Source organism: Drosophila rhopaloa, unplaced genomic scaffold (assembly GCF_018152115.1).
Source record: "Drosophila rhopaloa isolate 14029-0021.01 unplaced genomic scaffold, ASM1815211v1 contig_2, whole genome shotgun sequence".
Classification (NCBI taxonomy): domain Eukaryota; kingdom Metazoa; phylum Arthropoda; class Insecta; order Diptera; family Drosophilidae; genus Drosophila; species Drosophila rhopaloa.
In genome coordinates this window covers 9450978-9467452 of record NW_025335083.1, presented here as the reverse complement: position 1 = coordinate 9467452, position 16475 = coordinate 9450978, and the positions used below count along the sequence as shown (strand labels likewise).

The following is a 16475-nucleotide window of genomic DNA, read 5'->3' as shown; positions in this document are numbered from 1 at the left end:
CGGCAGCTGGGCGAGACAAAAGATCGCGAGTCGCTCAACAATGCAATATCCACTTAAGGTCCAACCGAGGCGAGAGGAAACTCGTTATGAGTCACACAAATCTCAGACTACGCGGCGAGGGTCTCCGATCTCCATTTATCCGTATCTTCCAACAGGAGCAGGAGCAGGAGCAACCCTTTATTCGAAGGCGTCGCGGTCAGTCGCGAAAACAATCAGCGGCCATAAATGTTGATTATCAGGATGATATCAGTGTGCATAGCGATAAGTGATGATGATGATGGTCATGATCAACGGCTGCCACCACCATTGACACTGGGAGAAAAAATATAATTTTGTAATGGCTAAATAAAGTTTAAAAAGGATTCCGAAGAAAATGGTAGTTGGAAACCACACACATCTAGGTAAAACATTTATCTTCTTAAAAGTTTTTTTAAATTACAAAATTTAATGAAATGCTTAACTTATATTTAATCAATGAAAAAATAAAACATAATTGTGTATTAATAAATATTTATAAAAATAGCTGGCAATAACTTAAAATACGTCTCACATATAATATAGAATTTTCAAATAATACATACTAGAAAACAATTTTAATTCGCCTGTAGTTATAAGCTAGAAATTCTCAAGTACCAATTTAAGCTGAATGTTTTGCAAAGGAATAATTTTATTGCAGTGCGGCTAAGCCTTTTTCCTATGTGTAAAAGCATTATCACTCGCAGCAGCTTTCGATTAGAGCATCTGGACCCGATCTGCTCGGAACTGACCTGAGCTAGTTACCTTTCGGAAAAATCTTACACGAAAATCGTGGGAAAATTCCCAAAAGCGCATATCGAATGCAATTAAACGTTCGCGACGTCTCGCGGTGGTTACTTTACTTAACTTCACTTTGCCACCCGAAACCCAATACCGATGGCCAAGGGTTGTTAATGCGCGCGGAAAACTTGTGCGTTTTTCCAAAAAACCCTCATTTTCACCCCCAAAACGTAAGAGTGGAAAACGTGGAAAAAGGAATAATTCCGCTTGTTGCGTGGTCAACTCGTGATTTACCTTTCCGGTGACAAAAACGCGGAAGCATTGTAAATCGAGTCGGCAGAAGGGGGCTCGACTTTTCCGCCCAACTTCTGCTAACGACTTTGGTAGGCGGTTGTGTGTGCCTTAACGTGGGAAACCCGGACTTCAATGTCAACTGGTAGCTGGCTATCGAAGGCTTTCGCATAATTAAATGCAACGAAATGTGGCAGCAGCAGTTTGATTTCTCCCCAGATAACTGAGTCCAGCCAGGGTGGTGGAATTCGACATAATCATTTACATTGCGTCGTGGTCCTAATGGCCAACGTAAACTAGTCCGAGGGGTTTTGGGCACTTTAAACTAATTTCCGGAGAACGAAAATATCTGAAACTCGATTCTAAATAATTTATACAATTTGGTCTAATATCACCGTGGGAGTGTAATTGTTTTCCTTGGTAAAAAATCTTCAAAGTATATTTAGCAAAACCAACCTTTTTCATAAAAATCTTCCACTGTTTTAATAGTTTTATATACTATTGTTTAAAGCCATTTTTCATATGAAAAACTGATATGTCAACAATACTAAGACCTTTAAAACTTTTTTTAAATATTTGTTAAAAACCCACCATTTAATTTGTCCATTTGGATAGAATTTTTTTTAAGTTACACCAAGTTAAAGATTTCTGAAATTAGTTTTAAATTAATCAACGAATTTTTACTTCATCTAAGATAGAGCTGTCAAATTCTTAGTTGTTGGAAACCAAATTGGATTTCTTAACCAATAATTGTTTAACTTTTCTCTCTTTAAGGATGTGATGTGATGAGTGGATTCGATAATAGACAGCCGATTGAACAGGACCATCCTATAACCATCAGTGATCCCAAAGTGCTAAGCAAATTTGTGCGCCAAGTGTATTTATTTTCGACCTTGTTCTGTCTGATATCGGTGGTTCCGTGGATAATAATTTCATGGAGTGGAATTATCCTGGGTGAGCACATTCCTGTGCCTGCCTTTGTCTGGCTCATCCTGGCCCTCATTTGCCTGATAATACTGAGTTGCTGTCCCCATAAGCGTTTCAAATATCCCTGCAATCGTATTTTGTCCGTGATCACAGTGTTCCTGATTACCCTCTTTGGATCCTACTACATGTTCATGGTCAACACTTGGGTTCTTCTGGGTTCTTTGCTGGCCAGCGGATCATTTGTGGTGCTGTTGAGTGTTTGTGGTGCAAAATGTCCTCTAAGGATGCTGCCCAACGAATGCAGCGCAAGTATTGTTATTGGCACATGTGTGATACTGCTCTTCACATTGGGCATACTTATGTTTTTCCTGAGAAGCCCCATTTTTTACTTGGCAATCGGCATTGTACTGATAGTGTTGGTGATCACAATGGGCCTTTACCAGGCGCGATACGTTCACGGACGTCAGAAGTTTATACCTCTGGAGGATGCACCATTATGCGCTATGGGAATCTACACTTACTTTGTGATTAATCTGGTTTGCTTCAGTGGTTTCTATTATTTTTATTTAGAGGCAATACAAAATGAAACATAAATCGGGAAAACTCAATTTGGTTTTGTTTTGTGGGCTGCAGAATTGGCTTTCAAAAATGTATAACTAATTTGCATGGTTCAACGTCCTTAAGTTTGCAACTGGCTTTATTGAAAGCCATTTATCAAGTCAGAGGAAAGTCAAATTTCGAGAAGCTTAAAATTTGATTTCAGTTCTGGTTTCCGTTTTCCCTATTCGCTCCAATGCATTCATCTCAACAGCTTTGGCTCTCGAAAAGAAATGCCGAGGGGAAATACCAGAACCAGAACCAATGGCCATTACCTCGGCGTCATCAGCATATCTTCGTTCCGTTGCGTTCCGTGGCTTAATGCGAAATAATTACAACTTGTTCGCACATCATTCAGCACAAGTTGAAAAAAATTATCTGTCAGCTCGACGTCCCCTTCATTTGTTTGCCCAATGACGAATGTGACCCTCCAATGACGAACGACGGCGATGGTTGGTGGTGATGGTTATGGCGATGGCGATGATGATGATGATGAAAACTTCAAAACGACACTTGCCTTGTTTGCTTTTTGCGTATTTTTTTTGCAAAAAAAAAAAAACTCTTGTGGGCGCGTCGGTAAAATTTCAAAGTCGGCATCATTAACACCAATGCGCCATTTTGGTATTTCGATGTCGATGAGTTGTTGAGTGTTGATGGTGATTGATGTAACTTTTGAGCCAGCCAGCCGGCCAGCCAGCACTTGGAACCCGATCTCGAGTGAGTGTACCAAATTGGTAGCTTGCTGGCAGCCCATTCCGACCCAAATCGCCGCCCTTCTCCCGAAAACCCTACGGCTGTATATTTGTTGTTTTAGTCCATAGTCTCGGGCCCGCGCTCCCCCGGCCTATGCTAATTTGTTATTTTAAGCATGTTTGTTTGCCCACAGCCCTCCAGTCCTCCGGTCGACCAATCCGCCAGCCCTGCAGTTCCTGTCGAAAATATTGACAAATGCGACGGCAGAAGGGAGCGGAAGTGGCTGTGTCTGCACCTGAGGCGAAATATACTCTGCAACAAACAACAAACAAGTAAACCAATTAAAGCAAAAGATACAATTTGAATTCGTAATGGCCTTTGCGAATGCTCCGTGTTTCAAAATATATTTAAAAATAATTTAATCTATTGTTTCACAATAAAAAAACGGTATAAGGGAGAGCAATTCTTTAAGTGGGGTGATAGAAAATCTCCAAGGTAAATTAATTACAAAATAATTTGGCAGTATGCAAGTTAGGGGGAGGCAGAAGTCGTGTGTCCATGAAATTTATCAAGCAAAAAAAATTAGATGGTGATTTTTTATGCAAAAGTTGAAGTCCTGATTTTTGAAAACAAAACCATAAACAAATTCTGGCTAAGAGGTTGACAGTGACATTCGTACTGCAACGCTCAGTTCTTATAAAATTAATTCTTAGTAAAGCACACTAAGCAAAATGATAAGAAAATAATTCAGAAGTAAGAAAATGAGGTGGACAGCCTTGGATTCACTAAGTTCTTCATAGCCCTTGTTTTTCTTTAATAAATGCAAAAGAAATCATTAACACTGCTAAAAATTATGTTGTACTGGAAGGGTAACGTTTCAATTTTACAAGGTAACCCCAAAAAACAAATTTAGGTTGATAGACTTAAAGGGACAGTCAAATTGCTTAATTCTTATAATATTAACTCTGAACAAAAAGCAAATTAATTAGAAAATAATTCAGACAATTCAGAAAAAAGATCTAGGGGAAGTCTTTTGCTCGAAAAAGGGTAAGAAGTAATATCCTGAAGGGAAGCATTGCAAGCTTACTACTGTTACTACTTGAAGGTCCTTTTGAACCGTGTAAACTTTAACCAGATCCTCAATAGCCTCATTAACCCACTTCTGAAGTCTGGGACTTTGACATGGCTAATCTGGTTATAAGCAGACCCGGGTGGTCCTATTCCGGTATAAAAATCACCCAAAACTCAGCCCAAGGAAGGATAACAAGTTCTAACCCCAAATAAACTATAACTCAACGCACTAATTCGAGGGAGACAAAGGTGGTTGGGTGTCTAACCAAATGGCAATTGCACATTGACTTCATCACTCCGCTGGCCCTAATAGTCGGGCCCAAAACCAGATCTCGGAATATTCAATTACCGCAAATTTGTCGGCAAAGGCAGAGCATAAATGCAATAATTAAGAATCAAGTTGCCAGCGGAGTGGACTAGACCAGATCAGACAGTCGTAAGCCGACCCTCGGAGTTAAGTATATATTCCTTGCTTTTTGGGGTGGAGTGATACATTCGCACAACTTCCGTTGAAAGTCATGTAACTTATTTCTTGTTACGCTTGAGAAATTTTCACAGTTGACATTGAGACCGGGCCGTCGAGTAACTGAAAACTCAAAAACTAACCCAAATAGGTTTCGGAAGCTGCGGTCGACCGAACCTCAGATACTCAAAGAGGGGAGGAACACGGCAATGCCGCTCCTTGGGTTTTGTTTTAGTGGTGGACGCATTTAAATGTGTTTCCAATTTGTTCGTTCCGTGGGTCCGTCCTCCGTCCCATATCCTTATCACTGCCTGGAGTGGCACTCGTGAGAGAATTCCCAGCACCGCAGACCTCGAACGAACCGCTCGACTGGCTGCCTTGCAAAACCCCCTCCCTCCATCGACTTCCTCCTGGCGGAGAATACGAATGTGACACCACCTCAGCGGGCATTCGGTGCTGTGGACTTTAATTATGGGTGACAATGGCTGCGGAATTGATTTTCGATATTTGATCATTCGCTGCGGTTAGTTAACGCTCTTTAGCGATGAAAGCGCGACAACCGCAGGCTCAATGGGGTGGTGGCAGGGGACTCAGATGTCGCAGATGGAATTACGGCAAATGAGGCGAGTGCAGCACTTGAGGTGCACTCGGATTGGAATTGTAAGGCACCTTTTTTTTCCGCAGCAGTGGAGGATGGTTTGGGATCGCTGATTTACGATGGTTAGCTAGGAACATTGGAAATGGGTTGATTTAAGGATATAACTTTAAACAAAGTTTGTAATTTAGAATAAAAGAAATAACTTAAAACTGCATAAAACCATTATATTTTGGTTTTTAAAATACCTTTTATTGTTTTTCCCGAAAATCAACTATTTAAATGTAAGACGACTTCATGAAATTGAATTTAATTATTTAAAAAAAATTTTGCTGTGTCATTTTAATTATCGAAGAAAAAGTATTTTGTGAAAATGATTATTTTGCTGATGTAATTAGATTTTTGACCTACGAATAATGGCACCATCGGAATGTTCTTTATTTTAAATATCCAACACACATTAATGTGGTCCTCAAGTACATTGTTTTCTGCAAAAAGTATTCTCTTAAAGACATACAATTAGACTTATAGTTCTATGTGATATCCTAGCGTGTAATCTGCATTTAGCGCCAACTGATCCCCTGAAACTACAAGCCCCTAAATTCATTCCACTTGGTCAGAGTCCATTTCCAAGCAGCTTAGTGCAATTCGTGGAAAATTTTGTAGACGCCGTTCTGTCTAAGAACTTCCACTTGGCCAAGTGCCCGAATCAGGTAACTGAACAATTTTCCTGGCCCCCCGCAGAAGCGACCCTCTACCTGTTTACTGAGGCCGTGAAACGCCTAAAACTAATTGAGACCGCCCTCATTGAATAATTTCAGGAGATTTTTCTTTCTTTTTTTCGTAGCCGAGATTCTCCGTAGACAGAAAGGGGCCAAATGCGAACTGAGTGGAAACTGAGAGCTGTGGGTAATGATGATGTATGGGTAATTTGAATGATTAATGGGCTGCGCTTTATGCCAGTGTTCCGGTCACAGTTGAAGGTTTGCCCGGGCCTGTCCGGCACTCGGTAAAAGGATATCGTGGGGATAGATGTGAAATTTAATTAAAATATTTTTATGGTAGCCCGAAAGAATGGAAAAAAGGTGTGTAAAGGCATGCAAAAAGATGCACAGGGGGTCACCGATTTGATTCGATGCAGGGGCAATGGGTGTGAGGAATGAAGTTTCACTTTAATTAAGGAGCAACTGAACCTCAGTAACAAATTCGACAAAGTAATTGTTAAGTTGCAGAAAATGGCTGTTACTTAAGAAAATAGTTGGTTGAAATAAAGATATGTTTTTGTAAAATAATGGTTACACACGTACACAGCCAGAAATTGTGATACATGTTTTAAGTTCATAAAATATTTTAAAGCTGTAGATCTTTTTTTAAAAATTGGAGTAGTAGACAATAATAAAATAACAGATATAAGAATTTCAATTAAATATCCTCATAAACATCCTTTAAGACGAAATTAATGCATACAGATTTCAGTAGGATTTTTTTCCATTAAAAATATAATTTTTAAGAGCTTTTAAGGATCAGAGAAACTCTGCAAAGTTAAAAATTTTGAGTTCGAAGGCATTTTTTAAAAACATGGACCATTTCTTAAGCAGGGAACTTATTTATTTGCAAATTGCGCTAATGTAGGAAACTAGGAAATTAGGAATTTTGTTTTTCTGTTACAGTATAAATTGGATAATTTACTAAAATCATACATTTTATAGTTTTAAAGTTCTGTGATAATTTTTGAATTGGGTGGTTCAGGTCAACGTTTTGTGTATCGACAAATTTAAATCTCTGCCGCTGAAATTATGTTTCCCAAGTGTGCTGTGTGTTCGCGCTGTCCTGGCCGCATAATCATTATGAACTATCTGACCGCAGACCAGACCCAATAAGGCGGCATATCCTTTCGGGCCTGTGGCCATAATCAGCACACAATCAGGCCCACGGACGACTGAGCGGATGGTAAAAATTAACTTTTTTAATGAATTACGTACCCTTTTCTGCTGGGTGTGGTGTGGCGGGTAGGAAATGGGAGCAGACTGGCTCTGTCCAGTAGACAGTTGCAACGCAACGTAACGTGACGCCAAACGCATTATGTCATATCGCAGATTGAACCAGCGAACCGAACCAAACCGAGCTGAACTGAACTGAACTGAGCTGGCGAAATGTTATGGGCCAAGAACAAAAGACCTGGCCAGAGAGCCATCCCAGTGGCCATTAAAAATGTATATTTTAATTTGATTTTCCTCTTGCCATTTCATTGGCAATAATAATCATGTAAAGCGACCTCAACCCCCGATCTCCATTTCCCCCCGCCGAGTGCTAAGCGGATAAGGCCGGGCCAGTTGAAATTGGCACCGAGCGGCTTATAAGGCTATTATATCTATCGGGCCTAAGCCGTAATGGCAGGACCCCCATCCCGAATCCGAATTCGAAACTGAACCCCTTTCCTTGGCAGCGCAATTGAAAAGACAAATCCCCGTGCTAGGCTTTTGATGCATCAGCAACTGCTGCAACGCCTGCAACGCCCGGCAATTGTATCTGTATCTGGAGAGCGTCTTTGTATCTCGATATCTGTATCTTCAACTCGGCTCCTTCCCAGCGGACATGTGCGGATTTATTCTTTCCTCTACTTTCGCGCAATGAATACGCGGCTTATTCGATTATTGTATGTAGAAGTCTGCTTTCATTTCCTTTTCAGCGGCCGTGATTGAACGCGAGTTATCTTCCACGACTTAGGCGTTGTCTCTCCCAATCCCAATCGAGTGCCACAAAAGGAGGTCACACACAAGGACTCGATGCGACTGTCAGCGGATTATCCTCGTTCCCCCGATACCCTGATACCCCGATCCCCTGATGCCCGGAGCCCCCGCTCCCCCTGCAAATGTGTGAAGATAATTGTCAAGGTTCACGGCTGCCTGACTCGCTGATGGCTAAACCTTTCATCACATTTTTCATTTCATATTTCATATTGCTTTTTTAATTAAACCGTTTTCTGTGGCTTCTTCGAGTGGCTTATGGAAGCCATTTTACTCAGCCTGGGGCGAAATTATAGATACTGCCCATGAAAGGTATTGAAGGTAATTGGAAACCGCGTCCAAATAATGTCAAGTTCAAGTCGGCGTCTTGAACTATATTTTCAAAAGCACGTCTAATGGACTTTACTCCTTAGTTAAGCTCGAAATTTGACAATTAGACGTCGGCATTTTTGAGCAACTGTGTAAATATTAATTTAGTTTAACGCTTTTTATTTGTCAATTGTCATAGTTATAGTTATTTACGCTTAGTAGCACGTTAAATAAGATTCTATTAATAGTAAACGACAGTGGATCGTTCAAAATATCTTTAGTCACGTGATACTGTGCTTGTCAATAATAATAACAAAAACTAATTGAAAGCGCTATAATTATAATTTTAAAAATTGTCGTGGTAGGATAAGAAATATATTAAGCGAAATAAAAAATTGTTGTTATTAAACATGAATTTTCAAAATAATAAGAAATTATTCTTTAATCTTCTTCCATAATTTTTTGAATATCTTTAAAGGAAACAATAAAGACTTACTTAAGAAGAGAATTTTGTAATTTAAAAATACCTTCTTTAAACTACCCTTTCCACTGCTTTTTTGTCGAAAATGTTGTGTTTTCTTGTCCTGTTATTAAAACTTAGAAAGATTTCATTTAATCTTTAAGGGAATTTTAGTGAGTAAATGCCACTCTAGCTCCCCTTGTTGAATTTTCGCAATGGGATTTTCCGTCGCCAACAGAAATGGCGCCCAAGCGGACAAAATGGCGCTGGCAACTGCCATCGGTGCGGTGACCCCAACTCTGGTGGACATGTGTGTGTGTGTGCTAATTTTTTTCTGCCCTAGGCAAACAATATTTTGAGCGTTAAAACCGACAAACAAATAAACAAAGTCACAGGCAGCAGTGGCGGCCCGACAGCAACAACCAATGTGTGTTGTAATAAATTATGTTTGCTCAAAATTTATGCCCATATACGTATGTGCATATATGCAAGTCCGTCCTTTGTGCGAGAGTGTGTGTGCTCCGGTCCAATATTAATACCTTCATAATTAATGAGCGTCCGCTGCGGCCTCGTGCACAAAATGCATATGCCAAAGCCACCGCCCAAAGCCACCCCCCACCCTCCCCCCACATGTATTCGTATTTGTTTATGCATTTTGTGGCTGACAGCATCTGTCATTTGCCATTGGGGGCGATGTGTTCGGTTCTGGAAATGTCAACCGCCCCGGCGGTTTAAGTCAATATCAATCCCCGCCGGTCGCCAGTCGCCCATCCTCATCCCATCCATTACTGGAGAGTCTGTGAGTAATTGCGAAAAGTCCTCAGAAATAAATGAAAACAAATTACGGGATGACCAAATATTATGGTGGGTCAAATGCATCTGAAAGTGTTTGCTCTCGCATTTGCACAGTTTTGAACCTTTAATTGTTTGGCAACCAATTTATAATTTATAAGGGTAAGTGTATCCCATCAGAACTATTATTTTAACGATTCTCTCCATTTTCCATGTGAAAAATAAGAAAAAACCCCTTGCTGGTTATGCAATCATTTTTGATATGCAAACTCTGCTTACTTTATACAGGAATTCTTTTTAACTTTTTGGATTTGATGTTTATTACTATGTCTTTATTAAAAAAATATACCCAATAAAGTTTTTCTTACTTTTGTTTTACAGTATTGACTTTATTAAACAAACTTAATTATTCAAAAATTAAGATATTTAAAGATAAAAACATTAAAATGCATTTATTTTAATAAGGAGTCTATAGTTTTATTAGATAGCTGCTCATATAAAAATCAGACATTTTATAATCTGAAAATCCATACTAGAAGCAAAAATTCTTATTAAGAAATAACGATATATTTTCTTATAAACTATATGTAATTGCAATCTAATCTTGGTTACAATTAAAAAATACCTCGGGAAATTGTAATATTTTGTATACGTTTTAACCAAATGACATCCTGGGAAATTAATTAAAATGACAATTCAAAACTCGTGAGCATGGGAATGCAAAAAGTAGTAAAATATTCGCACACAGGCGTGTAGGAATTTCCCACACCAGGTGGGTCCCGAGATTCCAGGACTCACAGCACGATCAAGGACCCCACCGCCCAGCGGGGTGAGCAGTTTCTGGCGAAACCCACTGAAGGGATCGTAAAATCTTTCACACCTCCGGCGCGGCTGGGAGTCCCAGGACAAGGAGGCGACAAAAGTCGACTGATTAATCGGAATATATCGATCAGGCCCGAGGCGATGCAGCAGACAGCCTGGCGTTAATGTTCCGCTCTCGGGCTGCCTGCTGATTCTCTGCTTCTCTGCTCCGAAACCCGAATTCCGAATTCCGAGTCCCGAAATCCTGCACCTGTGCGCGTCCTGCGACGATTCAGGTGTGCACATTAGTCACAGACACAAACACAAGCTCGGAAAATTCAGGCAGTGGCAGATGGATGGGGGAGGGGAAGGGGGTGGAAAGATAAAGCCAGGCAAGGACAACGATGAGGACGAGGACGAGGACATTAACGAGCCAGGCAGTTAGTTGCTTTTGCCATCGATGATGCAGCACTTTCCATGGTAATTTCAGGGGGGAATATGCCCCTCAGGATCCCCTGGTTCCGGGTCCTCCCCACCATGCCCCGCCTCCCCCATCCTTCTTGGGCATATGACAAATGTTTTTCAATGCCAGAAATTTTCACAGTCATGGTCATTTAAAGCGGTTCCCTTCATAATGCATCGGCGGGCCCTGCCGACGATTTATGCCAAATCATTTGGCCAAAATAAATTAAATATGATTTTGGTTTGTCAGCCGGACGAAAGCTGATTTATAGGGCCCGTCATTCGATGTCGTAAATTGGTCAGGACCGGCCACTCCCACATGTTGCTTGCATATTTAATACGCTATAGTATGTAACAAACATTATCGGATTTGAATGAAATTATCTGCTTGAAAGGCTTTAATTATTTTCGAATCATAAAATGATTTTTAAATACTAATTTTGTTACGAATTAAATAATATTCCGTTTAGGTCCATTTAAAGCCTTTGTCAGAATTAAACGTATTTGTTAAACACAATTTCTGTTTGCTTTAAGCATTGCAAGACTTTTAAACAAATCTTACTGAATATCTATATGCAAAAAAGGCAATCTTAATCTTAATATACAGCCTCGTTTTCATTTAAGAAGCCATTGATGGATTAATTGCAATCGAATTCAGTGAAGTATTAAATTCAATTACAATTTCTACCTACACTTCATTAAGGAGAGATTAAAAAACACACAAAAGCAAGAAATGCAAAATTAATACAGCTTAATAACCATGAACAATAACGGCTGCAGGGGTATTTGTGGTTTTGTGAGGGAGTTTTCGTGTTTGCTGAGTGCACGAAATTTATGATCAATTTTTAATATATTTTATGTGAATTTTTAATTTGTCGCGTTTGCCCGAGAACCTCACACCACCGAATTAGGATTATGCATAAACGTTTTGCTTTATTTTCCATTTGTCGGCTACGCTTGCTGTGTGTGTGTACATTATTAATATTTCAATAATGTTGAGTGGGGCTCCCAGCAAGAGCGCCTTATTTAATATTTATTTATATAGCTCCACGAATGTATAATAAGCAGCCCCAGTAACTAATTAGTATTAAAACCAGCGAAGCGGTGTTTAAGCTGCCAGTGATCAAATACATTTCTAAATACAGCAGCAGCAACAGGCTAAAAAAATATTTAAATTGTTAATAAATATTGTTAATTTATTTAATTCATAAAGATTCAATAAACTCTCCAATTTTTGGGGGAACAAACCCGGTATTACCCCATCCTGTTCCACTGCCCCCAGTTGAGAAGTCTGTGTAGTTTTAGTTCTGGTTCTCAAACCTAACTTGTTATCGGAGAGCATCGTCTCGTGTCTGGCCTTTGACTTTATTTGGTTTTTTCTTCTTTGGGGACTTTTTGTTTCTGTCTGCGGCGCGTTGACTAATTTTAATAAAATAACAATCGATTTTAAAAGCGAAGAAGAAGGTGTGAAGTATTAATAAGATGTCAACGAGAAAATGTTAATTTCGTAAGTAAGTCGAATTTGGTATCATCTTCTTTAACTCGAAGCAGGTTGTTTTGTCTTGTTTTGGATTTTTTGGAGCTCTACGGTGGACCATTGTTTTTATGCAGAAGCAATCATATTTTAGGTTTAAAAACCCTTTGAGTATGCATAATTAAATATAGATAACATTAGAAGGCCAAAACGCTTGTCGAATGAATGAAGTGAGTTTTATTTAAAGGTATGTTTGTAAGAAAATAAATATTTAATAATTAGATTCTGTGTTTTAATGCCTATTAATTTTTTGTTGTTTTTTAAATATACAAACAATTTTCTTATGGTTATTTAAATTTGTCATGATTTGTCAGCATAGCTAGTTATTATTGATTTCTAAAACACTATAATTCTAAAATACAATAAAATTTCCAACAACTTTCTTATGTCTATTTATATTTGTCATCGGTATTTATTCTCATTTACAGTTTTCGTTCGCTACACGGTATCACATTACAAATGGATCGACAACTCGTTTCAATTTCTCATAACTACGGTCTTCAAAAATTTACATAACTCACTGTTTCGGTCCTGAAGCCTGCCACTAGCCATGAAATATCATTCGACGGAGTTATTTCTGTGTTCTGCTGAACGGGCCGAGTAACCGCATTTCTCATTTGGAGTTGAAGCTGGATTTGGTTTTTCAGTTTCTCTTGTGCCCACCCTTCTGGACCATCATCGACTTTAACTTGCACTCGATGTCTCACCTTTCGAATGATTTATTAAAGTGTCATTAGTGCACGAATGTTCGAAAAATGAAACGAAACCGAACCGAACCGCACAACCGACCTGACTATTGAGTAGCTGCCGGAGTGGGGGCACCGATGGGTCTGGGATTTCGGGTCTGGGGGTCTTGAGTGCGGTAATGAAGTTACCAAAGTCCCCATCCCCATTCCCAACCCCATCCCCATCTCCATCGACCGGGCCTCATCATCGATCGTGTAATGGCTGCGTTAAGTAGTTGATGTCTGAGGTGGTTGCCTCTTGTAAATTTAAATGAAGCGAGCATCCATCTCAAACGCGATCCCAATCCCAATCACACTCTCGCCCCATTACCGTTAGCCGCGATGAGCAGATGCCATGATCTCTTGCCTTTGACCCATCGCTGCAGTCTGACAGCCCCGTTGATTTATTCGCGCCCATAAACCCGGCTACATTTTCACGTTGAGGCGAGAAAATTAAGTTGTTTTGGGCTATCGAACGGCAGAGTGCCGCCCCGATCTGATAAGCTCGATAAAAGCGACTATAAACCTTATATACGACCCGGCCGCACTTGACCCAACAGATCAGTTGTCAACGGCTTATCAGATGCATACGTCAGGTGCAAACTACACAGCTGAATTAAATGATACGACCATATCCAGTTAAGACTCCAACAAGAATGTAAATTCCTCACAAAGAAACAGACTAAGAGGTGTTTTGGCTTTCTTAAGATTTTTTTTCAGCGGTTAAGTTTTCCCCAGATTTAATTTTAAATCAATAAACAAATTTAACGCAAAATGCCATTGAATTCAATAAAATAAGGAATATGCCGTTTAGAGTCTATTACAATGATAATATTTTATTAAATATTAAACAATCGCCCATTTGTTTGTTCGGTTCAACGTTAAGCAATAAGTTTCTAAGCTATTAACTTAACCAGCCTTAATATGAAGTTATAAGTTATCTGCCAAATTATGGTTTTCAAAAGTTGATCTTCGTTCGAATTTAAATATATTTAATAAACAAACTAAAATTTATCCTAACACTTGCATATCCAGTAAAATCGAGTTAATAATGGGTAAATATATTATCCTAGTACCTTACTTTTTTATTTATTTTACATATCTGACTTTTAATGTCCAAATAAATACCTGCGAAATGCATATTCATTTTGGCAATGCCACCCTTGACCAAGACCCATTTAGGCTACTTCCGTTTTTGGATCGGTCGATATGTCGGTGGATCGATGGTTGGATGGATCGATGGTTGGAACACCTGCGCATGTCACGTAGCACTCCTCCTCTTGCCAAACTTCCACGGCTACCTTAAAACAGCCAACAACAAATGATAACCGTTCACGCCGCATAAATTGATGATTGTGCCGCGGACTTCGAGCTGCGAGCGAGCGATCGTCCCAATCAAATATTCAAATTGGAATACGTTTTTTTGTGGGGCCACGGCGTTCATAACTTCATCTTTAAAATTAATCGATGAAATATGTACCAAAGCGAAGCGATGCGGCGCGGCGAACGGCGACAGTTAGTGACTGTCCCGCCTCATATATTTGCTGGCCAACTTGTTACTGTCAAAATAAGCGTGGAGTGAGCCGGGCCAAGAGGGGCATCTCTATGGGCCGTCTAATGCCCCATAAATAAATGCCTGGCAGGGGAGTCGCTCGACCAAATTGTAGCGCCCAAAAACAATGGATACACACGCGAGTCCAGGGCCGATCTCCCATACCTAGAAGGGCATCCAAAACTGTGACCACGGGGTGCTCTACGCGAGGGAAACCCATTGTCACTCATTGGCTTGGATCGGACTGGGGAATGCTGGAGCAGAAGTGCCATCGTGATAACTTCATAACTTAACGCATTTGAATAATTTGGTATGCGCATTTCAATATTTTGTTTGTCGCAATGGAAATGGGATAGGATCGGATCTTGGGGCAGGGGCAGCGAGGTTTATGCGGTCAGTCGGAAAATATTGACAGCGACAAATGTTAATGGATGGATATGCATTTGGGTTTTGATTCATCCGCTTAGGTCAGGAATTTTCCAAAAAGATTCTTTAGCTACAACAATTTAAGCAGTCTTAAGGATAAACCCTGTTTATCGGTAGTTTTTTCTCCAAGAGGCAACTTTCAATCCTTTAAGAGTCGAGTCTTCTAACTTCGTTTTATTTCCCTTTCGCAGCACGACACTTTTATTGAACAAATTGAGTTTTAATCTAATTTCTTTTTTAAGCAAAATGTGTGAGCCTGTTCATGATTAGTTGTAAAACAATGACTACAACAAATGTGTCAACATTAATTACAACCAAAAGCTAACAAAAAAAATCATAATTGTCACCCAAAAACAAAAAACCATATACAATAAAACGTAATAATTTTTCATAATAATGATTTCAGCTAAAACAAAAAACTGTAACGGTTTATGAACTTCACATTAATAAACATAAATCATGGAAAAATGTCCATAAATTTCTGAAATTGGAAAATTAATAATTTACGCCTTAGAATGAGCCACAATTAACAAGCGAATGAGAAAGCATTCATAAATAAAAAACGATAAATACAATACATGTTTTGTACACAACAAACATTTTGCTAAATCGAACAAAACATGTTTGACAAATTAGCAACATTAAATAAAAATTAAAATGCTTTCAGCATTGAGAAAAAAATATTTTGCGGGGATTTAAATAAATATATTATTAGTTGGAGAACCGTTTTAAATTGCCTCGAGTCTCATTTCTTTTTGTCTTTAGGCTTAAGCCTTATCCATGGAGTTAATTTTTGGCAATTTATCAATGGCTTATACAATAGAATTTTTGACTGGTAGCGCTTTATATTTCGGCAAACAGTTATTTGATGGAGACTAAAAAATTTCGGAAATTTTCATAAAGTGTTAATGAACTTAACATTCTTGTTTTAGTTACTAATCGCGATGTCTTACTCATCAACATTTAGCTTCTCTTAGGTCAATTCTATGAATCAATGTTCTCTAAACATCAATTTATTAGATATGTACTTCATTAATAGCCTTTGAATATATTTCTATCAATTTTTGTAAGATTAAGAGTTTAAGCACAATTGTAATAAATCATTATACCTCTTATGTTAATTTAATTAGATAGATAGTTTAAAAATCTACTGCTCCTAGTAACAATTCATAATAATCAATTTAAACAAATTAAATTTTCCAAGCTTGTAATTAATATACAAACTGATATTTAAGCTGTTTAGTACCCTCTTTACCACGGTTCATAATTTGGTG

General features: G+C 38.9%; 1 protein-coding gene across 1 annotated transcript; it reads left to right on the top strand.

Moving 5' to 3' along the window:
• Nucleotides 1-86: 86 nt before the first annotated feature.
• LOC108040746 lies at nt 87-2567 on the top strand. Its single transcript, XM_017118329.1, has 2 exons — nt 87-249; nt 1822-2567. Exons 1-2 carry the CDS (start codon nt 87-89, stop codon nt 2565-2567), a joined length of 909 nt encoding a protein of 302 aa, XP_016973818.1.
• Nucleotides 2568-16475: the final 13908 nt, after the last annotated feature.

What these genes read in the sequence shown, in the direction of transcription:
- LOC108040746 (XM_017118329.1), top strand. Translation starts at nt 87, where the DNA reads ATGAGTCACACAAATCTCAGACTACGCGGCGAGGGTCTCCGATCTCCA. An exon ending in TGATTATCAGGATGATATCA is followed by an intron (nt 250 to 1,821) that starts GTGTGCATAGCG and finishes TCTCTCTTTAAG; the next exon opens with GATGTGATGTGATGAGTGGA.